A 26,593-nucleotide genomic window follows, 5' to 3' on the forward strand; every position below is an offset into this window, starting at 1 on the left:
GCACATAGGTGATACTAGGACTCAGGGATGGGGACATGAGAATCAAGTGTCATTCTCAGTTACACAGCAGGTTCAAATTAAGCCAGTGCTACATGAGACCCTGCCTCAACAAAAAGGGCCTTGTATGTCTAATGCATGACATGTGGCTTACTGCGGGAAAGTCTGGCAAAGGTGCACACGTAGCCCTGTGTTCTAGTTAGATTTCAATTGCTTGAATAAAACACCATGACCAAAGCCAGCTTGGGCAGGAAGGGGTTTGTCGCAGATTTAGTTAATAGTCCGTCATGGAGAGAAGTCAGGGCAGGAATGCACAGCAGAAACCTGGGGGACGGAGCTGAAGCAGAGGCCACGGAGGAAAGCTGTTTACTGGCTTGTTCCCTCTTGGTTTGCTCAGCCTGCTTTCTTAGACAACCTGCCGAGGACCACCTGTCTGGCGGCGGCGCGACCCGCACTGGCCCGGTCCTCCCACATCAGTCCTTAATGAAGAAAATGCCCACAGACGGGATCCCCCACAGGCAACCTGATGGAGGCCTTTACCAGTTGAGGTTCCTCTCCCCAGATTAACTTCAGTTGACAAAAAAAAAAAAGATACCCTCTTAAACTACACCTCGTGTAATAGATCAGAATTGATAAATTGACGGTATATCGACAGTATTGTGAAACGCCGGGAAGTGCTGAAGATCTGGTACCAGATCTGCCTTCTCCAGGGCTTGCAGGGAAAAAAAAAAGGCTAAAGGGGGTGCTTTCCGCTCCTCCCAGAGCAGGGGACTCCGGTTGACGTGGGATCGAAGCACGCGGTGGCTCTCCTGCCGGACCTCTCACCCAGCTCTGCCTGAGCTCTCAGGGTAGCCCGAACTGGCCCGAGCCTTCCCTCCCACACCCCGGGAAGAACCCTGGGCGCGCTCCCGGCCCGGGGTCCCCTCCGAGTGCACCGCGAGGGCGCACGCGCGCCGGGCCCAGCAGAGCGCGCGCCCGCGAGCTCCCCGCAGCCCCGTGCTCATCCGGGTCTCGGCGAGCCTCAGCCAATGGAAGCAGCTCCCGGCCCCCCCGGGAGCCGGGCTACGCCTCCTCCCCCTCCCCCGCGGCCTGGGGCCTCCCCCCGCCAGCGGCCTGGGGCTGCGGAGACCCGCAGAGGCGGCGAGCCCGGCTCCCAGGCGAGAAGGGAGGTCCCGGGCGCCGAGCCGCCCCCCGCCGGCGCGGAAACGCCCGGCGCCGCAGCTCCCGCCGCGGTCCGGGCCCGGCGTAGTAAACACACTTCAGAAACGTGAGGTGCCGGTGGTCACGTGGGGCGCGCGCCGCCCAATGAGGAGCCGGGGGCGGGGCGGAGGCCGCTGACGCGGCGGAGTCACCCGGGCAGCCTCGGGACCGGTGACCGGCCCGGCGAACGTCCAGCGGCCTGGAGCTCCAGCCCGCGCGATCCGAGCTCCCTGCCCGCTCCGGGACGCCCAGGCCGCGTCGCGCGCAGCCCGCGGGCAGCTCGGGTCCGCCCGTGGAGAGCGCTTGGGACGCGCCGCCGTCGCCTCGCTAAGGGCGAGGTTTCCGTGACGAGCCTCCCGGGGCTGCCGCGGCCAGCTCGGGCCGTCGTGGCGGCTCGAGCCCCGCGCGCTCGCTCGCGCTCCGGGGGTCGCAGGCCCTGGAAGGTATGCGTGTCCTCCGGACGCTGGCCGCGGGCGCGGGCTCCTGAAGGACGTGGCCCGTGGACCCCGGCGCCTCGGCAGCCTCCATTCATCTGCCAGCTGCGCGCTCGCCGCCTCCGCGCCCGGCCGCGGCGTCGCCTCCTCCCGTCCCCTCTCTGCCGTCCTTTCCCCACTCCTCGCGTGCGGAGGTTCTCCTGGAAGCGCAGGTGTCGGTTATGAGCCCGGCTTCCCTCCCTTGAAGCTCTCGGTAAAGGAAGTCGGGGTGACCCGCCGCGCCCCGGGCATGGGGGTGAACGCCGTGCACTGGTTCCGAAAGGGACTCCGGCTCCACGACAACCCCGCCCTGAAGGAGTGCATCCAGGGCGCCGACACCATCCGCTGCGTCTACATCCTCGACCCCTGGTTCGCCGGCTCCTCCAACGTGGGCATCAACAGGTGGCGGTGAGTCCGAAGCGCTCGGGAAATTGATCCTGGTGTACACGAATCGGGTGTTGATGAGTTACTATCAGATCTGAGGTTTGGTTTAGCCCAGGGACCGAATTGCATACACCGTGTAAGAATTGTAGACGGGGTCCGTATTAAATAGTACAGACTTAATAGGAGAGCCTACTGACGACCTGAACACCTTGGTCTTCATCGTAAGTTATGTGTCTGTGTTGATGGGAGCTCTTTCCCCGATTTGTGAAGTAGAGGAATTAAACACTCCCAGGCCTTGATTTTTTTGGCCTATGGAAGGGTTGTAATCTTTACTGTTGACGTGTGTGTCTAGGTAACGCATAATGTGGAGAAAACCATTCATTTATTATAGCCGGTTCCAGATCCAGCTTTCTTCCCCCTTGAGGTTAGAGGAGGAAAAGCAAGGGAAAGAATTACCTGATTTCTTTGCTCAGCTCTCTCCTCAACTCCTCCTTGTGGTTGACAAGATAAAGCACAGCTTTTCTTTCGAGGCAAAGTATAATCCTTCTAGGGAATCCACACTGGAAGAAACCCTCGGGACATTTTATGAGCTCTTCCTGAACAAACAGGATAGATGGTCGTGCGGCTGAATGAAACGAAAGCATTAGTTTGGCAGATGTATTGGTAGCGTATTGGCCAGGCGTAGCTTTGAATGTGAGGGAGAGAGCTGTGAACAAAGTCTGTCCTCTTCAGGCATATGTCCGAGAAAGGAAAATATATATGTAGTCTTTTAGGTGATGAGAAGTACTGCAGAGAGACGACGTAAACAGGAATAGGATGGAGCCCCAATTTAAAATACCGTTAGTTAGCTGGGGATATAGCTCACCGGACAAATACTCACCTAGTATGTGTGAGATTCAGTCCGCAGAACCAGGGGGGAAACGTTGATGGGTGTAAAAATAGTGGAGAACGTGATAGCAGGTTAAGAAGTGATGGGATGCAGCTATCTAAAGGAAGAACATTCCAGGAAAAGGCCCTGAGGTGAGAACGTGCTTGACCTTTGGAAGGAACAGCCAGCCAGAATGACCGGAGCAGAGTGAACGGGGAAGTAGTGGGTAATGAGGTCGGAGTTGTAATAGGTCCAAGTGAACAGAGCTTTAAGCGCTTACCAAGGTCTGTGCTTTTGCTCACAGTGAAGTGGAAATGATTACAGGGTTATGAGCAGAGAAGTGACGTGATGTTGGTTGTGATTCTGAGAACACACTGAATTGGGGAATGAAGAAGTGAGAAGACCACTTAGGACACTTGTATTTATCTAGATACAAGGTGAAAATGGCTTGCACAGAATGATCTGGCAAGTTGGTTATGGGGTTGAGCAGAACAAAAGGAGCTATATTACCATAGTGAGAAGATGAAAACCCGAATGTCCATCAGCTGATTCCTGGACTTCGTGCTGTGGTGTATCCTAGTACCAGTTAGTTTGCCATAAAGGAATGAAATATTGATGCATGCTGTATGATGTGTGGGTGAACCATGAAAGCATGCTAGGTGAAAGAAGCTAGTCCTAGAATTTCATATATTATATGGCTCTGCTTATATGAAGTATCCACAATGGGCAAATAAATACACAGGGACAGAGAACAGTTTAGTGGTGACTTAGTCCTGGGGAAACTGGGAAGTTGAGAGGGAGTAGCTATGGCACAGGGGTGATAAAAACATCCTGGAAAGTTATGTCTGCGCACCTTTAAATAACCATTAAACTGTGAACTTTAAAAAGTCTGCTTATCTCTCCAAGACTCAGCCCAAACGTCACTTTTTGTGTGATACCCTCGTTATCTGGTCTAGGATGTTGCAGTCTTCTGAACTCTTACACTGTGTTTAGTATTGCTTCCTATACATTCTTAGGATGTACTGTTTTGTTAATGGATATTTGGTATCATTAGCTGGTTTGGGCTGCTATAACAGAACACGTTAGATTGGGTAATTTACAAATAATAGACATGCATTTCTCTCAGCACCAGAGGCTAAGAAGTTCAAGGTGAAAGCACCAGGAGATCTGATACCTAGCAGGGGCATTTTACTTCATAGATGGCATGTTCTGTATGTTCTTACAGTGTGGAGGAGATGAAAAGGCTCTCACAGGTCTGATGATGGGATTAATCACACTCATGAGGGTAGAGTTCTCCTAACTTGATTGCCCCATAATACCATCACATTGGAGATTAGGTTTCATCAAAGAGTTTGTGGGGATGGAAATGCAACATTCAGACCGTAGAGGAGTAATAGGTATTCATTTCTCTCTTCCATTTAGCAGATTGTACCTTCCTGAAGAGAAGCTACAATTTCATTTACTCAAAAATTGATTGCTGTTCTTCCTATTCATAGAAGGCTCTGTTCCTAGGGGATTTGCAGCAGGGAATAAACCGAAGTCTCTGCTGTAGAAGACAGAATGTGTGTGTGTGCAGGGGTGTGTGTAATAGAGAGGAAAATAAAGCTGAGTGTGAGAACATGGACCTAAAGGAAACGAGGAAACAAGATGGGGTGGGGTCTGCATTCCTCATGGCATAGCGACTATAGTAGTCACCTGATGAATATTGGTTTAATTTTCCTTTCTAGATCTAGAGTTTAAGGATGAGGCAGTTACTCTATTTAACTTAGATACTAATGCGTACCTTAAAGTTAGGACTGAGAAAACCTGCTAGCCAGGTGTGGCTTATAAATAATCCCAGCACTTGGGAGGAAGAGGCAGATTCAGAAACTCAAGGTTGTCCTCAGCCTGGACTGTATTAAAGCCAATCTCAGAAAACAAAATTCAAATTTTTTTCAGTGAATACATTACTTTTATTATTTAAACATTAACTATATAATTGAAGCTATCACATATAAGGCCTCTTAATTTTTAATAACTAAAGCTACAAGTGTGCCTACATGCTTACCCATTTTTCCTTCTAGTATATGATTTCAGTAGGAAACATGTAGATCATCTTTGACATACTTTTCAACCCTACAGTTTCTACTTTATTTAACTTTATATTCATATTTTCTTCAAATGTCTATTTTTAATCCACAACTTCTGTTTTTATATGTATTACTGAAATATATAGCACATTTAAACTCTTAATGCAGTTATTCGGTCTCTTGTTGCAAATAGGCATTTGGATTTTTCTCTTTTTTGTGTCTTAGGTTTACTAGCTGCTTTTCTATTTTATTTGTCATTACCTAGCATGATAGTACACGCCTTTAATCCCAGCACTCGGGAGGCAGAGGCAGGCGGATCTCTGTGAGTTCGAGGCCAGCCTGGTCTACAGAACGAGTTTCAGGACAGCTAGGGCTGTTGCACAGAGAAACCCTGTCCAGGGGGGAAAAAAATTGCTGAAAGTTAGAGGACAGCCTGTACTCCACTGTAGGATGCTGCCTCAGAAACAAACAAGCAAGCAAAACAACCTTCTATAAAATTATAAATAATAGTAATATAAAAAGGATCACCTTCACAAAAAGCCTGAGGTCCAGGGTCCAGATAGTTTCATAGTTAGGTTTGTTGAGTGACTTCCCAGGGAGATATAAAGTAACATCTACTGACTTCTCAGGAGGGCGTTGACAGACAAGGAAAGGATTCCATCCAAATCCAGCCTGTTGAACCAATGAGTATTTTGGATTTATTTACGGGAGCATGGTCAACTCATATAGCTATGTCAGCAGCAAGTCCCACCCCAATCACTTGTTTGCTTCTTTTATATCCTCAGGAAGAGGATGGCCCTGGTGAGGGGCCTCATGGTCCTTGTGACCCCCACTCTCTCTCCAGGAGGAGTGTTAGTAGCCAGATCTTGAGAGGTCTTGTGCGGGCCTCAAAATCTGTTCTGCTCTAAAACAGTGATAGTTGGGCCCGACCCAGAAGAAACAGCAGCACTTACAGGGTTCTGTCTTAAGTTTTAAGAACAGGTAAGTTCTGTACAAATGGTTCCTAAACACAAAATGATTCCCAAACACAGTGAAAATGAAAGGAAACCACATGAAGATTTGTTAAATAGATATAAACACTTGAAATGTACGTTAGACTCACCTCAAGAATGCAGGATAGTTCAGTACTGGAAATACATTCATATAAATTGTTGATAATAGTTAATATAAGTAAGTAGATCAAAGAAAAAAATCATTTCCAGAGATGTTGAAAACACTTAATCAAATCCAGCATTCATTCTTACTAGTTCTAGGCCAGAAACAAAAGGATACTTGATGATATGGAAAAGCAACTCAGTCTCTTGCTCCATGGGTAATGTTAAGAACCTGTCAAGTCTGCAGCAAGATAAAAGCTCTGTCAGCATCATATACCACAGGCACTATGCCCTGTTTGGAGCATAGACATGGAAGAGGAAGGTGGGTTATTGCTGTTTTTAGATGAGATGACGATGTATGTTGAAATATCCAAGGTCACATGGTAACAATTCAGAGGTGTTGCTGGATACATTGTGTCTTTTTTTTTGTTGTTTTTCGAGACAGGGTTTCTCTGTGTAGCTTTGTGCCTTTTCCTGGAACTCACTTGGTAGCCCAGGCTGGCCTCGAACTCACAGAGATCCGCCTGGCTCTGCCTCCCAGAGAGTGCTGGGATTAAAAGCGTGCACCACCAACGCCCGGCTTACATTGTGTCTTAATTTAAGATAGAGAAGAGTTGGGTAATGTGTAGTTCAGCAGTTTTATTTTATAAGGTCTCCTTTTCCTTGTTCTCCTGTTGGTTCAGGGATGTCTCTGAAGAGGGGGTGGAAAGGTTGTCAGAGCCAGAGGTAGTGGTTATCTGCAGCAAGGCAGTATTTGCTGGACAGGACACTGGCGGAGCTAAGGTGACTACAGATGCAGAGATGATAATGTGTGTATTCTTCCCCAGGCTCTGCTGGGTAATAGTGGGGGTTGGGGGAGGTGTGTGACGGTAGGACTTCATCTTCAGGGCTCAGCAGAGGGCAGGGTGAGTCTTTCCAGCAAGAAGAATTTCAGAGTCTTCCTAAGCACTGTTACCTGCTTTGCTCATCTTCCTCCTTTTGTCCTCTCTTTGTCCCACACCTCAACACCTCAGGAATTCCCTCCATTGATCTCTGCTGTCTTGCTGTTAGAGTTTGGTTATTTTCTCGTGGTCACAGAAGGTCTTGGGAAAGCTAATTTCTTGAAGATTTAAACTCAAAAGTAGGAGAATATTTAAACAAAATACAGTTAAAGTGGAAAACCCCTTTCTAACATATATCTCTGAAAACAATAAAAAAAATTGGCAAATTCAACTGTCTAATGTAGAAAAGTTATACATGCCAATATCAACATGCTAAAGAAAACATATTGGATATGCTAAGTGATAAAAGTATGTATGATTAAAGTTTGATTTCCTTAACACATAGAGGCCTCTGTAAATCAGTGAGTTATGAATGATGCTATCTTACACCTTTTGTCAACCTAGAGTATATAGGCTAAGTTGGCAGCTGCTTGGGTTTTAATGTGTTCCCCAGTGTCCTGGTGTTGTACATTTAACCCTGTGTCACAGTGTTGAGAGATTAGAACATAAGAGCTGTGATATTAAAATGGGTTTCCTTTCTTGTGTGAGCATGTGCAAGTGTCTTTCCTTCCACTTTCTCCAATAGGATGATAAAGCAAGCAGGCACTCGCCAGATGTTGGTCTCTGGATCTTAGACTTTCTAGACAGTGAGCAAAATTTCTATATATTATGGATTTTCCAGTCTTAGTTGATCCTGTTGTACAAAATGTCCAAAAAACGATAACTTTTCCTTAAAGGGATTACACAATGAGTATTTTAGGCTTGTAAACCTTAAGTAGGGTCTCTTTTGTATTTTTATGCGACCCTTTAAAAATATAAAAATGACTTTCAGCTTACAAGCCATACAGAAGCAAGCAGTGGATTATATGCATTCATCCTATGGACTGTGGCTTACAAATCCTTCTGTAATTTATTCCTTATTTCTTTTATTGAGTACTTTTGGCTTTGAATAATTTTGTTTATATTTATCTAGTTTATCTTTGCTTTTCCTTTTCCTTTAAATGATGATTCCTCTTCCTGCTACATTTTTTTGGGTGGAGACGGTTGCAGGCAGTATTCGGGATTGCAAGCAGAGCCTCACACAGCTATATATAGGCTATATGGCTGAGCTACATCCTCAGCCTCATTTTGATTTTCTGAGATAGGATCTCATGAAGTTGCCGAGGTTTGCTTTGAACTTTGAATCCTCCTGCCTTAGCCTTCCAAGGAGCTGTAATTTCAGGCCTGTGCTACCAGGTCCAGCTTGTGTGACTCTTCTATACCATAGATGAATAATCTGCTTTGAGTTTTTAATATTTGACAGCAAAATATAATCCCTTCACATTTATTGTTATCACTGACTTTAGAATTTTATTCTTATGTTTTCCCTCTATATTTTTTCTTATTCTATTTTTAAGTGTATTTTATCCTTATTGGCCTTTTTTGGTAGATTAACAATTTTATACTCTATTATTTTTGTTTTACTAGTGGTTACTTTAAATTTCTAACAGTATATTTAAATCTAATTTTATCTTAACAATTAAGAAGCAGTGTCTGTGACCTTACCCTCAATAAAATAAACCTATTAACATGTTTTCTTTTCCATCTTCTTTTTTTTTTAAAGATTTATTTATTTATTATGTATACAGTGTTCTGTATGCATGTTTGCCTAAGAAGAGGGCACCAGGTCTCAATGTGAGCCACCATGCAGTTGCTGGGAATTGAACTCAGGTCCTCTGGAAGAGCAGTCAGTGCTCTTAACCTCTGAGCCATCTCTTCCGCCCTCTTTTCCATCTTCTGTCTCCACATCTTAGCTCCACATTTGTGTTTTATTTTATTTCTAGAATATTTTTCAGTAGTTACATTAAACTTTTATGGCCACATTAGTCTTAATTGTTTGGAATTAACTGCATTTTTAACTCTTTGATGACCACCATTCACGTACCACTTTTTGACAGTTTTGAGCCCCAGAAATTGCCGTAGATTACTTTCCTTTTCTCTAGGTTTTTTTATTCTTTGCATACTGGGGCAGGGTGTTCATTTGTTTGTTTTGAGATAGGGTCTCACTATATAGCCAAAGTGACATTGTGGCAATCCTCCTGCCCTAGACATTCTCAGTGCTCGATTGTAGGCATACACCACCCACCATTCTGGCTAGTCTTTGGATTTCTAAATAGTCTTAAGATTTAGATGATGTTAGGGCTTTTAAAACAATGACTTTTTTTTTGTAAAAAATGATATTTCTTTATAGCAGAAACCAAGCAAATTAAAATAGTACGAAGAGGCTTGAAAACTTGATCCCTCAACTGGAAATTACATCCTAAATATTGTAAATATTTCCGTTATCTCTTTATGTACATTTAAAGGTAGAAGTTTGAGTGAGAAATAGAGTTTGAATAGGGAAATAAATATGGGTTCATATTACATATGTCACTAAAAAAAAAAAAAAAAAAAAAAAAAAAAAGGCGGCCAAGCATGGTGGCATATACCTGTAATCCCAGCACCTGGGAATTGGAGGCAAGAAGATGAGGAGTTCAAGGTCATCCTCATGACATAGGGAGTTTGAGGCCAGCCTGAGCCCGGTGAGACTTTGCCTCAAATCAGGTTGCAGAAATGGCTCAGATGTTCATAAGGATCTGAGTTTGGATCTCCAGTCTCCCTGCCACTCGTGTGTGGAAACAGGCAGTTACCTAGAGATTAGCTCCAGGTTTAGTGAGAGAGCCTATATTAAAAATAAAGTGCTATATGTAGTTGCACAGGCCTTTAATCTCAGGCAGAGGCAGGAGGAGCTCTGTGAGTTCATTGAGGCCAACTAGAGATACACAAAAGAGAGACACAGTCTCTATTAAATAAATGAGATCTAGAAGACACCTGAACATATACATGCATACATACAAGCAAGCATGAACACACTTGTGCAACACACACACACACACACACACACACACACACACACACACACCAGTGAATACATGCCAGGAGCTGAAAATAATAGCTAGGCATGATGGTGCACACCTTTGAGGTCAGCCTGGTCTACAAAGTGAGTTCTAGGACAGTCAGAGCTACACAGAGAAAACTTGTCTCCAAAAACCAATCCAAAATAAATAAATGAATGAATGAATGATACACTGGTTCCCTTATCTACAGGGATACTTTCCAAGATGTTTCCAGGTGCCCCAAAACACCACCAAATATATAACCATATATATGCATATGTATGTATATATATGTGTGTATATATACATATATATGGCTATCAAACACTATAGATATATATAACACTTAAGAGGTTATTAGCGATAATTAATAAAATCGAGTAATTTTAGCAGTATAGTTCAATAAAAGTAATTTAAAACCCATGAATTGTTTATTTCTGGGATTTACTGTTTTAAGGCCTCACTTGACTATAGGTAATTGAGACTCTAGTGAATGAAACCATTGATAAAGGAAGGAGCTTTTAAAGATAGGGTTCCACATGAAAATGAGTAAAACTGTTTAGAGACAAAGTGGACCTCAAGAGAGGGGAGGATGAAAGAAAGAAAGACAGATTGGTTGATTGATTTCTGTAAATATGTAGTAAGAATGATCCTGGGATATCTCTGAATTAAGACAGATTTATTTAGACAGGGAGTCACAGACTGTCAGTTACTCTCTGACATTACTTTGTAGACGAATAGAGAAGACTATACATAGACCCAGCATCTGAGAGGCTGAGACAGGAAGGAATGTTGAGACTTTGAGGCTATCCTGGGCTACAAAGAGAAATCTAATCTCAAAAAAGAAAGAAAAAAGAAATAATGGAAGCTCATGTATTCTTGGTTTCCCTCTTATAATTATAAGATGACAGGGAGCTTTAAATATTGCATTTGTCATAAAAATAGCTTTCACCTCAAAGGGAAGAAGAGTTTATTTTGCAACCAAATATGAGTAGCCTGGCCTGGGAGCACAGATTCGAGTTGCCCCAAGTACCATGTTTCACTGTGGAAGTACTTAGATGAGATTTTATAGTTACAGAACAAATAAAGTCATAAATGAAGGAATTTAACAAGCACTGCTGGGGACCACAGGAGACTTTACAGCACAGCAAGGACACTGTTAGGGGTCTCAGGTTCCACTTGGGGACGTCCTGGGCTTTTGGAGATAGAAGCTGGTGGTCTGTTAACACATTTTAAAGTTTTGGTAGTTACCATCAGACACAGGGCAGGCAATGAATGACTTTCAAAGGGACTGAAAATAGCTCAAAGTAATTTGTTTATGGCCTATAACATGTTTATTCTCCATAATCACACAGTTCAGCCATTTAGCCTTATAGAGACTTTAACAATGATAGGAGTTATTTTTCCTCTCTGGGGACTTCAGTTTAAACATCTTTACGTTCATGAAAAACAAAGTGGTGTACCTTAGAGCTCTTTCCTCACTTTTGCACCTGGGGCAGGCATTTTAGCACAAACTCCAAAGCGTATGTCTTTTGCATCTCGCTAACTTCATTCTGTTCACACTACTGCTTGAGGCCAAAGGTCAGGGTAACTAGGTAGAGCTTTCTGTAAAGGTTCAAGAAATCAATCTGAGTAGGTGCAGTGGTACACACCTGTAATCCCAGCACTCCCGCTGAGGCAGGAAGTTTCAAGCAATTTCCAGGCTATTCTGGGCAGCATAGCAAGACCTGGTCTTAAAAAAAAAAAACAAAGAAAAAAGCAGTCTCCTACTAAATAATCTAAGTCGGATGAGGATTGTTTAAGCAAGAAATGGGGTAAGGGTAGAGCTTTTAAAAAGGCACACAACATCCATCACAGAATATATACATCAATGTCTGGAAACAATCAGCGGGTCCACTATAGATTAATGCAGTTTTAAAAATATGTCACAGGGCTAGAGTAGCTGTTAGTGACAGAATGCCTACCCAGGTATGAGGCTCTGGGTTTGACAATCAACAGTACAAAAATAATAATAAAATGAATTTGTTTAATTGTCACCTGTGGGGCTGGAGAGATGGCTCAGTGGTTAAGAGTACTTGTAGTTCTTGCAGAAGATCAGGATTGGTTCCTAGCAGCCACATGGCAGATCACAATCATCTGTAACTCTAGTTCTAGGAGATCTGTTGCCCTCTTCTGACCTCCAAGGGCATTGCTCACACATGCTACTTGTAAGTGCAGGTGAACCGTTCCTACACAAAAAATAGTTAAACCCAAAACCTTTTATGAAGTTCTAATCTCTCTGGTTACATGATCATAAGGATTAATTAGAAACTGCTCCTTGCTCCCCACAACTCCTTCCTTTTATTTTCAATCTCTCTATAATTCCTTCTGCAAAAGAGAAACCCCTCCTGGGTTTTCATTTAAATAGCTGCAGGAGGTCAAAGTCCAGTGTGGTATCCGTGTCTGGGTCTGCCTAAATATGTCATAATGTCACAAGCCTTCCAAACTTCCTTCTAAAACTACCCAGTTCTACCTCCACTCAGCACTGAGCAGCCAGGTTAGAATGACCTTGCCCCATGTCCCCTGGAAATGGAGTGATTGACAGTGGGAATATGCAGTATAGAGAGGAACCATATGTACTGTGGATGTCAAAGTATAGTAGATAGATAGATAGATAGATAGATAGATAGATAGATAGATAGATAGATATAGATGGATACACACACACACATACACACATACACACATATACACATACATGCTTATTGTGGATGTAAAGATATAGGATAATGTCCAGAATAGTTATTAAGTTGATTATTCAGGAAGTAAGATGATGAATTGGGAGCTGCATTGTTTGGAGAAGGATGTGTGCTACCCATAGCTGAAGGAACTAGGCTGCCAAGTACATTGTTACAAGAGGTGTGGGTGTGCATGACCTGAAACCAAATGAAGGTCTCTTACATTTGCCTGCCTCAGGTCCTAAATCTATATAATTTGATGGGTTTTGATAAACTGATTAGGTCCAGGTAACAACAATCCCAGTTATAATACAATAACATATCTTTTTACCACAGAAAATCACTCATAGCCCTCTTTCAGTCTTTTGAAGGAAGTTTAAAAAAAAAGTTTATTTCAGTTTCTCCATCTATCAAATAGTTAGGGTGAGGCTTAATGTTTATTTCATAAGCTGGTTTTCCTGTACCCCAGTATGACTGTGACAAACCCTGATTAAAAACTGTGACCCTAGGGACTGGGGAAACTGGTCAGTGGGTAAAAAGGCTTGTTAAGCCTAAAAATCTGCTGTATCTGCCTTAACAGCCAGGCATGTGTTGTGTCTGTATACTCCATGACTGGGGAGTGAGGTGATGAGGCAAGACAGACTAATCTCTGAACTCACTGTCTGGCCAGCCTAGCCATTCCTTTAGTTAGCTCTGGGGTCAAAGAGAGATCTTGTCTCAGAAACTAAGGTGGAGGGCAAAAGAACAAGACACCCAATGTTGATCTCTGACTTCTACACACACACACACACATACACACACACACACACACACACACAGCATTATTAACAATTTTTGCATTTAAAATTCATTTTTAAAATTCCTAACACATAAAAGTTCTTGTTAATTTTACTTGATTATGAGCTGATTCTCTCATCTTCAAGCTTTGGGCCTATGAGAAAACTCACAAGGTAGAAAGAGGTATTCTTTTACTTCTCCACTCTCAATCACAGTTTTTTCATTATTCTCATTCATAATTGGGTAGACAGACTTTATCTTTTTAAACTGTTGTGTTATACTGCTTTCTGATTTCCAGTTTATCAATCTTTGTGTGTTGAGTATTGCTATTATAAAATACTAGACACTATACTATATAAAGACGGGTTTATTTGTATCACAGTCCCTCCAAATAACATGGTGCTGTTCTCACAGGTCACCTGTTTTTCCTGCCTAGTGTCATAACCTGGGTGAAAAGCAGAAAGAGAAATTGCTGCATGCAGAAAAGACCAAGTACATCAGGTGGCCTTGCTTTATGATAGCCTGCTCTCATGAAAACCAACTTGATCTTATGAGAGCTAAATTAATCCCTTCAAAAGGTACAGAATCCATGACTTAGTCAACTTCTAACAGGGCCTTCCTCCTAAAGATCTACCACCACTTAATACCAGCAGATTAGATAACGCGCTTCCAGATATAAACTCTCCAAGGACTCACTCAGAACATACACAGATCTTACCAAAGCACATCATGTCATTTATCATGCCTTCCTATATACACAAGGCCTATGCACACACTGCAGGAATCTTTCCACTTGGCATTTCTTGAGCTTTTTTATTCTGTTTTTGTGATATTCTGTTTTGTCTCATCAGTTCATATTTTTAGTCTTATCTACAGAAGCGTTATTAAATATTGTACAGTACTTTATAGTGTGTTGGGTGCTTCTATAACTATTTCTTCCTATAGTGTGAGTACTTGGAAGGCATGAATCCAGTGTTTTTCTTACCTTTGTGTTTTTTCTTGCATACCTTATAATCATCTATGGTCTTTTTACTTGTGCCTGAAACATAGAATTTAGAATTTCCTTCAGTGACATCTTTTGAAGAAAAATGCCTTTTTGTCAAAATGTGTCTTACGTATTTTTTTAATTATTGAAGGCTATTGTGATGAAGATAGACCTTTATGTTGCTGGGTTTATTTTCAGCTTATTAAAAATGCTGTGTCCTCTCTTAAATTCCATTGTTGCTATCAAGAATGATTGCTCCTTTAGAGGTAAACCCAACCCATAGCCACATTGAAAATTTTCATATAGTCTTTGAAAAAAATATGGAAACATACAGAGGTACAGAAGATGTTTAAACCAGAGAGAGTTTAAACTTCTTAGAGGTAGTAGAGTTACATTCTAAGTTTTCTTGCAGCACACTGAAAATTACATTTTGGGCTGCAAATCCACTCTAGAGTTGGTCAGTGTTTTCCAGCTTACCTCCCCCGTGAGCCAAGGAAATCTCACCATAAAGTGTGGAGGCGGGTCTATTTCTGCCTCACCCTTCCCTCCGATGTATGTGTGGCTTTTAGCACTGTTGGCTTAGTGTTTCCAAAGTCTTCATTCAGACTTCGTGTCTACTCTGGTCCTAAGTCTTGACGCTGTCCTTGCATTGTGAAGCCGTCAGAACCAGCAGTCCGGGTCCTCTGGGATCGGCACCCTCTCGGGGCAGAAGCTTACTGCACGCTCTGCTCACCATTAGTTTGTGACTCCCTACTGTCTGTTAGCTCTTAGCTGCCTTTAGGGAGGTGTTCTGTATGTCTATTGTAATTTCTGTTTCAGTGCCAAGACTGGCCTAAATCACCTGGTTATTATTTAAAATTGAATACATTTGACTTTTTTATGTGTTTGACTTAAATGTATATATCATCTATACTCATTTTGCCCTTTCATTTTCTTTTTTATCATAAATTTTTAATTCTTTTTTTTCTTTTTCTTTTTTTTTTTTTTTTAAACAGGGCCCACATGGGAGGTTTATTGAGGGGAGGGGAGTGAAGGGGCAGAGAAGGGGGCAGAGACAGGTCCCTGGGGATGAAAGCGAAGGAAGAGAGGGATGGGAGGTGGGCAAGGCGCTCCTTTTATAAGGAAACGTAGCGAATGCACACACGGGGGGTACTTTTAGTGGCTGCAGCTGAGGTATATCCTGTGAGGACCCTAAGAACAGGCCAGTACAGATGCCTAAATGCTAACATTCCTCCCTTTTGTTTATTATAAAAAGATGAAGCATTAGAAAGGGGTAGCAGGTGAGGCGGGATGAGGGCGCCATGTTCTCGAGATTGCTTCCTGCTGGCCTGGGGACATCGATCATCTTTGGGGGACCTGAGAAAACTAGGGTGCTGGCTACGTCCTGGGGTAGCTGGCTGTTTCTCTTCGCTGTCCAGGTTCTGTGGAACCGTCTGGCACCTCTTGGACCTGGCAAGATGCTGTTCGAGGTAGATCCAAATAGACTCTCTGGATCTCACGAGAAATCATGATGAGGCCACCAGCCACGATGAAGGAGAGCCACATGATTGCATTTGTCAGTGTTGGGTGGAGAGTCCCAAGGCTCCATTAGGTGGGAAAGTCAGGCTGTGGCGGGCACCCCTCAGACTGCCGGGAGAGCCTGTCTGAGTCACAGCACCAAATGTTGTATTTTAAAAGTGGACGAAGGAGTCACACTGTACAACAGGGCCCACATGGGAGGTTTACTGAGGGGAGGGGAGTGAAGGGGAAGAGAAGGGAGCAGAGACCGGTCCCTGGGGGTAAGAAGGAAGGAAGAGAAAGAGAAAGAGTAATTATTTCTTTTATTTTTTGAGATCATAATATAATTATATCATTTCCCCTTCCTTTTCCTCCAAACTTTCCCATATACCGTTTTTTTTTTCTTTCTCTTTCAAATTTATAGCCTCTTTTTTCCTTATTGGAAAAAAATTGTTTTCATATATTTTGATCTTGTTTTCCTTTTCTCCAGTTTCTCTCAGATCTTCCCCCATGGCCTCTTTATTTCATTAATTGTTACATACATCTATGTATATGTGTGTAACATATATCTCTATGTATGTATGTATCTATATATACATATAGATATAGATATATACCCATTCCTAAATCACAAATACTACCCACTCAGTCTGTGTGATGTTACTTGGATGTCCGTTTTTAGGAATGACCATTGTTGGGTAACCAATGGCTGTGCTCTTCCTTGGGAAGACTGTTTCTCCCGAGCTCAGCATCCTTTGTTGGGTAACCAATGGATGTGCTCTTCCTTGGGTAAGACTGTTTCTCCCGAGCTCAGCATCCATTATTGGGTAACCAATGGATGTGCTCTTCCTTGGGAAGACTGTTTCTCCCGAGCTCAGCATCCTTAGTTGCCTGTAGTTCTTAGTGTGGGCCTCGTGGGCTTTCTTAGTATATCTGTTGTTGTTGTCCTTGTTCAGCTCATGTTTAGGCAGTCATGTTGGTAACACAGAACTCACCATGAAACTCTAGTTGTCCTGGAACTTGCTATGTAGACCAGGCTGGCCTTGAACTCAGAGAGATCCATTTGCCTCTGCCTCCTGAGCGCAGTGCTGGGATTAAAGACATGCGCCACCAGCCTGGACTTTTTCCACTTTTAGTAGTTTTTATTTATGTCTTTTCTCTTTTTGTCTTGATTAGATGTTAGTTAAAGATCTTTTGAGATCTAAATTTACTGTTCTTTTCTATTGGGTTTTGTTGTTGTTGTTTCTTCCTTATTTATTTCCCAGTATTAGGGATTGAATCCATGTCCTTGCACCTGCTAGGCAAGCAGACTACACTGAGCTATATCCACCAGCACCATGCATTTTTTTATTCTCACTAACCTCTTCTGGTTTCTTTCTGTAAATACTCTGATTTACTGAAATGTAGTTAGGCTTGAAATAGCCTATTATGCTTACTAAGATAAGTTTTTAGCCTTTCCATTTTTCTAGGGTCAGCATTACATAGTAAGTGTTCCTTTCCTTGACTTTACAGTTGTAGCTCACATTCTCTTTATATGAGTTTCATTGTTAAGAATTTCCAAATTAGCCGGGCGGTGGTGGCGCACGCCTTTAATCCCAGCACTCGGGAGGCAGAGCCAGGCGGATCTCTGTGAGTTCGAGGCCAGCCTGGGCTACCAAGTGAGTTCCAGGAAAGGCGCAAAGCTACACAGAGAAACCCTGTCTCGAAAAACCAAAAAAAAAAAAAAGAATTTCCAAATTATTTTATAAAGTTTATTATGCTTGCTTCCTTTGATTAGTGATTTAGAAACATTGATTATATACTTAATATTTATAACAGTTCAGTTACCTTTTTGATACTATTTTTGAGCTTAAATACAAGAAGCTATAAAATATACTATGTCTTATTTCAGTTCTTTGACAATGTTTTGACTTTTAATGTCTAACATATACTCAGATAAAATATCCTATATGTATACCTTATATATGGAAATATATTTATATATTCCAGACACACACACATTATGGTTCCTAAGGAGGATATGCTTGAATTTTTTTTCCAATTAGGCCAGAGCTGTCCATGTATTGTCCAAATCTTCTCTACTTATTTTTGGTGTGCTTATCTCGATGTATTGTTTACTTTCTCATTGTTATGACTGAATCCTGACAGAAATAACTTAAGGGAGGAGGAGTTGGTTACAGAGGAGTTGGTTACAGAAGTGTCAGTCCATCATGGCAGGGCAGGGCAGAGCAGTTCATATGGTGGAAAGCCAGCAAGAGAGGGGGGAATGCCACCACTTTCTTTCCCTTCCGTTCTGCCTAGGTCCCAGCCCATGGGATAGAATCCCCTATGGGTCTTCAGCATCATCTTCACGGCCACACCAGATGTCAAAATTGGCAATGAAGATTAGCCACCTCAGTCAGTTATTATCAGAGTAAAAATCCCTAGTCATGGAGCTGTCTGTGTGTGAAGATGTGTCAATTGGTACCTTATGCATTTGACATTATAATATTAGAAATATTTCTACCTGGCAAATTGAAGTCTTTTGCTTTTATTATTAGGAATTATAGTTGTATATATAAGCAATTATATTTTCCTGCTGTCTATTATTCTGAACTTAATAACACTATAGCAAGTTCTTTGGTATTTTTATAACAAACTTTCATATTTTATTTTTCAGCCTTTCTAGGGCCTATGTTTTACATCTTATGAATAGCAAGGTTTTACTTTTCTTTTAGTTGTTTGAACAGTTTTTATTTTGAGTAAAGCCCCTCTTTAGCCTGTTTACGTTTTTTATTACTAAGGTATTTGAATTTATGTAATTCATCTTTTTAAAATTATTTACTTATATATTTTTATGTGTTTGGGTTTTGCCTACATGTATGTCCATATACTATGTGTGTACAGTGCCCAAGGAGGCCAGAAGAGGGTGTTGGATTCCCTGGAACTGGGTTTGCAGACAGTTAGGCACTGCCATGTAGGTGCTAGGTACTGAACCAGCAGCAAGTATTCTTAACTGCTGAGCCATCTCTGCAGCTGTATGTCAGTCATCTTATTTCATGTTTTCTTTTTGTCATTCCTGTTCTGTTGCTTTATCTCTGTTATTTTAATTTCACTGATTTAAAGTTTATTAATATCTTTCTACTAGTTTGGAAAGTATATATTATTTTAACTATTCACTGTTTATTATCAAATGCATATAGATCCATGTCTGCAGCTAATGAATAATTTGTCCTTTTGTTGGGTAATAAAATACATTTAAATTGTACACTGATTCACCTCCTTCTGATGTGTACATATTTGTAGTCACTCTGGCTCCTCATCATTTATAAGGCCAGGGATGACTTCTGTCCATATTTAGTGTGTTCTTTGTTCTTTATTCCTCCTCGCATAGAAACTTGGGATCACTTTCTGTTTATCTGGACTGACTTTAGAGTTCACTGTAGTGGAGGATCTAGGGAATCTAGGAGGATCTTTCGTCTGAAGATGCTGCAGTCAAGTCCATCACATCACAGGACACTGAGAATCAACTCAACGAGGAAAGTTGTGCTTTGGCTCATGGTCTCAGACATTTCAGGTCATGGTTCTTGTGCCCCATGGATCAGACCTAGGTCAATGTAGAATGGCATGGAAGGGAATGTGTGTTAGAGCAAAGTGGTCAGTGACCTTACAGCGTCTAGGAAGCCACAAAAGGGAGAGGAGGTCAAGTCACAAGTGTCCCCCTTAATAGTCCTTTTCCCATGACAAGGCCCTGTCTCTGAAAAATTCTTCTGCCTGTCCCACAAACTGGTAATCAAGCATTTAGCATTAGTCATAAATTTCCATCCATACAGAGCCCATCCATTTTTATACTGTGGTGGAGTATTACAAGATAGCAGTTATTTTTTTTCCCTGCATAATAGACGTGTGTGATCACCTGTTGCTCTCAATACTAATTCTGTGAGGGCAACATACTATCTTTGTCTGGTTTTCAATATTCCCTTTCTCTGATGCTGCACAATATTTTAAGTGACAGTTTGTGTATTACTCTATTAACTCCTTATCGATGTGTCCGGCTTTCCGAACCTATGCAGCAGTATCTTTTGTCAGTCTAGAAAATGTTTCACCTGTTATCTTTTTGAAAACATTGATGATTTGTTCTCTTTTCTTCTTTTAAAAATCCATTTGAATGTGTTAGATATTTTTCATGTCTTCTTTATATTTTGTGTCTCATTGGCTCTATTTTGTTTTGTAAAATGTTTTATGCCAACCTCTTATAATTAAAAAATTAAATGACATAATAATAGCACATAATCATTATACATGCATACAGTATGTAATGACCAAATCACATTAGCATATTTATCACTTTCAACATTTATTATTTCTTCATGTTGAGAACCTTTAAATTCTTCCCTTTTAGCTCTTTATGACTATATAATAACTATAAGCTATAGACCGCCAATTCTACACTAGAGCTGTTCCTTCTGTATAGCTGTTTTTTGATACCTGCTTTCCAGTCTTCCTCTGCCCCGTTCCTTTCTCCTTCCTTGCTTTGTTCTGTAGCCATCATCATTCTGTTCTATACTCTGTGAACCAGCTTTTCAGCTCCCACATACTATCTCAGGATAGCTGGATTATTCACTTGATGCAATGGCCATGTTGCCTCAGTCCATGAAAGGCCCCTTCTTCCTTGTCCTTGCCAGAATTTGTTATTTTTATCTTCTTGATAACAGCACTCTAGTTAGGGAAAGATAATATTTCTTTGTAGTTTGATTTGTATTTCCCTAATGAAGAACTTTTCATTATAAGATCTTGGCCATTTGTCAAATCTTCAAGAAACCAACTTAAACTGGTTATGGATTTTTAAAAGTAGAATATTTTTATTATTATTAATCTGAAAGCCAGCAATTTCAAGTCAGACTACAGAAAGCATTAGACTTAGATCTAGGACAGCATGTTCTTAAACACGTTAGGCAGATGCTATTTAGTTCTATGTAAGTCCTCTAAAGCCTGGAAGTGTACATTACACTTGCGTTAGCCTGACTTTGGGAGTCACAATGCAGGAGTGTCTAAAATTAGACAAGGATATGATTTCTAGAGTATAAATAGCTGTGTTGTTTTTTGAGATCACAGAGGAATAAGAAAATTTTAGTTTTTAATCTTTCCTCTGTATGAAACAAGAACCTCTGTAAAATTAAAAATATCCATTCCTTGAATATTTGCTAGAAACTTGCCTATAAAGCTGTGATTTCTTTGTAACTTTTTAACTATTGATTTTTTTAAAATTTTCCCCTGTTTTTGTGGGTTTTTTTTTTGTTTTTTTTTTGTTTTTTTTTTTTTTTTTTTTTTGAGATGGTCTCATGCAGGCCAGGCTGACCTTGAACTCCTGGTCCTTCTGTCTCTACCTTCTGAGTAATAGGATCATGGCATGCAGTACCATGCCAGCTCTGATTGTTTGCTTGTTGTTTTGCTTGGCTATGTAACCCTGGCTGGCCCCTACTTACTATAGCCCACACTGGTCTAGTCTTTCAACAGTTCTCTTGCCTCTGTGTGCCAGCACCCGACTTTGATTTTCTTCATAGCTGTTAGGATCTTTCACATGTTCTCTTTGCACTTGGGTCTGTTCTGGTAAATTTTACATTTCTTCAAGTCATGTTTAGTAAGGAATTTATTCATCTTAAGTTTTTCATTTTTGTCTACATGGATTCTCTGTGTGTGGGGGGGGTGTGAGTGTGTGTGTGTGTGTGTGAGTGTGTGTGTGTGTGTGTGTGTGAGACAGAGAGAGAGAGAGAGAGAGAGAGAGAGAGAGAGAGAGAGAGAGAGAGAGAGAGAGAGAGAGAGAGATTGCATATGGAGGCCACAGGTCAATGTTGAGCGTCCTTTAAAATTGTTTTCCAGAGACAGGGTCTCACTGAACCTGAAGATTATAGAGTTAGACTGGATGATCCTCTTGTCTCCACCTCCACAGCACTGGGACAAACTTCTCCATGGATACTGGAAATCAGACTCAGGTCTTCATGACTACTGAGTAAACCATCTCTCCCAGGCCTTTAAATTTTTAACTTATTTGCATAAAATTTCTCCACACTATCTTCTAAAGTTTAAAACCATCCAATATCTGAGATTATGCCTTTTTTTCCTTAATATTGCTTATTTTGCCCTCTTATTTTCTTAATTATTCTTAACTAGAAGTTTATATTATTTTGTTTTGTTTTTCTTTATTTTGTTGTTGTTTTTGAGACAGGGTCTCACTCTGTAGCCCAGGATGGCCTAAAACTGTCCAGCCTCAACTGCCCAAATACTGGGATTGTAGGCATGAGCTACCATACTTTTTATATTACTTTTGTATTACTTGTATTAATAAAGTTTATATTACTTTCTTCATATGATACCTTTGACCTTTTTTCTAGTATGAATTTGTGTTCTATTTTCATATCTTTATAATTTCCGTTTTTGACTTTTTTAGGGGTTCCTGCTGTTTTCCTAACTTAATTTAAAGTCTTCTTTCCTAGTAAGTATTTAAGCTGATGTATGTCCTTCCTACCTGCTGTGGTGTAGACATTGGGTTGTGTGCTCCTCAAAGTTTCATGGCTGAAGATTTGGCGGCACAAGCGGGTGCTGTTGTGAGCTGGTAGAGCCTTCAGGAGGTGGAGTCTAGTAGGAAGTCCTGGAGGATTGTAGGTCCACACTCATCCTTTCATCCTTTCTTCTTCCCAGCCCCGACTCATGTCCCTCCACAGTCCCACAATGACTCATAGCACAGAGGGCTATCCAATCTACACTTCAACCTCCAAAAGTGTGTGGTTGTCTTGGACATCTTGTTGTGGTGAGGTAAAGCTGACTACTACAGTACCACTTAAGATGCATTCAACAAGTTTTAGGTGTGTCTTCATTATTTTTCAGATCTGAGCCTTTTATAAATATTCCCATAGCCTCACATCCCCCTCTCCATATCTCTGTTTTCTGTTATTGATTTTCTTCTCCAAACATCTGCTGAAATCTTTCTCTTTGGTACCTTGCTTGAGATTTCTTAATTAGTACCTTTCATAAGTTCTAAAAAGTTGTTAATTATTTTCAGATCTCTTATTTTGCAACTCAAGTGATTCTCCTCTATTTTATGATTGATTTTTTGTGGAACTTTTGATAGGATTTCTTTGTAGCATGTGTTGAAGTTAAGAATCTGAAAGGATTTGTTATTTGTGCGTGCATGTTTGTGGAGGGGTGGGGGTCATTGCATTCATGTTTGAGGGTGTCACAGAGAGGCATAGATAGACTTCAGCTGTCTTAGATTGCTACAGACCTGGCACTGCTCTAAATGCTTGCTTTGCTTGAAATGTTTTTTGTCACATAGTCCTTGAATTTTCTTTCTTTCTTTTTTAAGATTTTGTTTGTTATGTATACAGTGTTCTGTTTGTATGTTTGCCTGCACGCCAGAGGACAGCATCAGACCTCATTATAGATGGTTGTGAGACACCATATGGTTGCTGAGAATTGAACTCAGGTCCTCTGTAAGAGCAGTCAATGCTCTTAACCTCTGAGCCATCTCTCCAGCCCATTTCCTTGAATTTTCAATGAGATGACACATTCTCGGGCAGATATTTGTCAATAAAACTTACTTTGAATTATTTTAGATACATGGAAAATGTGCCAAATAATGCAGAAAACTCCTATGCTTTCTATCTCCAGCTCTCTCTAATATCAATACATCTTTTTTGTCAAAACTGAGATTCTACATTATTCACTAAAGTCCAGGCATTATTCAGATTTTACTATTGTTTTTTCTGTTCTATAATTTTATACAGAGTATGACATTGAATCTAGTTAAGTATTTCCTTCATCTATTTTCTAACAGTTTCTCAGGATTTTCCTACTTTTTATGACCTTCATGGTTTTGAATATTGTTTCTATATTTTGTAGAATGGATTTAAGTTTGGGTTTTCTGATTTTTTTTTTATAGACTGGAGTTATAGGATTAGGAAAAATGTCTTATTAAAATGGTCTTCTTGGCACTGGAGAGGCAGCTCAGTGGTTAAGAGCACTTGGAGCTCTTAAAGAGGACCCAAGTTCAGTTCCCAGCACCACATGGGAGTTCACTACCATCTGTAACTCCAGTTCCAGGAGATCCAGTGCCCTCTTCTGGCCCCATGAGCATCAGGCAAGCACATAGTATACATACATACATGCAGACACACACTCATCCATACAAAAGAACTTCAAAACCAACAGAGTGCGCAGGATACTGACATGGCTGACTTAGCATTGGTATGTTTAAGTTGACCATGGTGTTTACTCTGACGGTGCTGCTGTTGTCCACTGTAAATTTGCTGTTTCACTCTTTCCACTCAAGGGTAAATTTCGCTTCTTTCTGAGACTGGGAAGAAATAGGCCGTTTTTTTTTTTTTTTTTTTTTTTTTTATGCTGCCTTATTCTGTGACTTAATATTTACTGTATTTACATTTGTACTGGGAGTGAAGCTTTTTTGAGCTCTGACTGGATAAGGAGGGTCTATTATTAGCTTCCTTACTCTGATGAGCCTTAGGCTTTTATTTATTGTCTTCCCTAACCTGGATTAAGCTCAACTTTTCCAGGGCTTTGTAGAAATCCTCAGGCTAATGCTGACTGTAGCACCTGCTTTTAGAGCAGCCCAGGGAATTACTTTAAGAAATGTTCAGTACTCTTATTTGTCAGCTTATTAGCTATTCCTGTTAGAGTATCTTAACCCAATGTACTGTCACCAAGGTTAGTAAAAGGCATTGATTTTTAGTACATTTTGAAATGGTAAAACTTGAGGGACATACACATTATTTTAGAAAGTATGATGCTAATTGTAGTCATTTTTCCACTAACACATTCCCCACCATTCTCAGCTTTAATGAGGTTTCTTGATTTAGACATAATATTTTCTCTGATTGCCTTTCCTGCTTCAACATCCTGATTGATTGGCACCTATCGTTCTTTCCTAACTTCACACACACACACACACACACACACACACACACACACATGTCAGGTTTCTTCTGTGAGTAGAAATGCCTCAGCAGATCTGTAACACGGCTTGAGTAAGGAATCCACTACCTGTGGAATACTTGGAGTCTGGGTGTAGCTTGTTGACATGACTGAAGTTCTTCACTCTCCATTTACCTGAAACCCACTGTGGCTTAGGCATTGAAATGTTGGTCTCTGGCTTGTGACACTATTGAAAGGCTATTAGAACATGACGTTCTTTTATAAATGGATTAGTTCATTGATAGAATCATAAGTTGATGGAAGTACTGGGAAGTGGTAGAGACTAGGACTTGTGGCCTAGCTGGAAGAAGTACATCATGGAGTAGGGTGGGATGTGCCCTGAAAAGATAGTTCTTTTTCAGACATTGTCCTTACTGCCTCACTTGCTTTTTACCTCATGCTGCCTACTGTGATGTTCTAACTTAAGCAAAATGCACATGGACTGAGATCTGTGGAATGCTGGGCCCAAACGCAGCCTTCCTCTCCTAAGTTGTTTCTGCAGGCACTCTGTCACAGTGAGAAACAGTGAGTCGATACAGTGCTGATCACCCCACCTGAGGGAAAAGAAAGCCGTTCTAGTCATCTGATCGCTGTACAGCTGTCAGGGTAGTTTTTCTGAAATGTTATTGTAATCATGTAAGAAATACAACAACCATGCTGATCAAGGCAATTAAAATTATGTGAGTTTTTCATTAGTCAGTGACGAAGAGCAGGCTCGTGCCTCCGAGTCTCTTGCTGCCCAAGCTCAGCATCTTTAAAGACAAAAACCACAATGACCATAATTTATATCAAAGTTAGATAAGGGTCAGAGTAACCTTGAAATGTTCATTCCTGGCAGAGCATAGTAATTATTTCAGATATAACATGACAGTTATTTTTGACATATACCTTCTTTAGTTATTTTGGTTTACATTAATTATTTTGGTTAATACATCTGGACCATGGAAACCTCAAATGTGTTGCCTAGGTAGACATCTAGGTTAGAGGTCTGGAACTGTCTAAGTAGACACAAAAAGAGTCAGGATAAGATGACTTAGTCTCTTCACTATATTATTACATATGTTATAGAAAAGTAGTTGTTATATAATATGGAGAGAACAGCTTTGGAGTCAGACACATCCCTTTTAAATTCTTAACTGAGGCCGGGCGGTGGTGGCGCACGCCTTTAATGCCAGCACTGGGGAGGCAGAGGCAGGCGGATCTCTGTGAGTTCAAGGCCAGCCTGGACTACCAAGTGAGTTCCAGGAAAGGCGCAAAGCTACACAGAGAAACCCTGTCTCAAAAAAACAAAAAAATAAAAATAAAAATAAAAATAAAAAATAAACAAAAAAAATAATAAATTCTTAACTGCTGGGCCATCTTTCCATCCCTTAAATTCTTTTTTTTTTAATCTAATTTTTTAACATTTATTTGTGTGTGTGCACATGCATGCACATATACACATACTTGCACACATACACCTGCATGCACTAAATAGCTTGTGTTTGGAGACCAGACAATAACTTACAGGAATCCATTCTCTCTTTCTACCATGTGGATCCCAGGGATTGAACTCAGGTCCTCAAGCTTGGTAGCAAGTGCCTCTACCCACTGAGCCACCTCACTATCCCCAAATGAAAACTTTTGTTTCAATTCATAGCTGAGCTTTGGAAAATGTACGTGATGAGTTC

The 26,593-nt window shown here is 41.1% G+C and overlaps 1 protein-coding gene across 1 annotated transcript in view; it reads left to right on the forward strand.

Annotated features, from left to right (window-relative positions):
* The first annotated feature begins 1,246 nt into the window (after nt 1-1,246).
* Cry1 (cryptochrome circadian regulator 1) overlaps nt 1,247-26,593 on the forward strand; it is a 58,460-nt gene continuing 33,113 nt past the window's right edge. The window contains exon 1 of the mRNA XM_059245470.1: nt 1,247-2,078. Within this exon, the coding sequence (XP_059101453.1) occupies nt 1,921-2,078 (158 nt within the window). The 5' untranslated portion in view covers nt 1,247-1,920. The remainder of the gene's footprint in view (nt 2,079-26,593) is intronic.

The sequence above is a fragment of the Peromyscus eremicus genome, chromosome 18 (assembly GCF_949786415.1).
Source record: "Peromyscus eremicus chromosome 18, PerEre_H2_v1, whole genome shotgun sequence".
Classification (NCBI taxonomy): Eukaryota; Metazoa; Chordata; class Mammalia; order Rodentia; family Cricetidae; genus Peromyscus; species Peromyscus eremicus.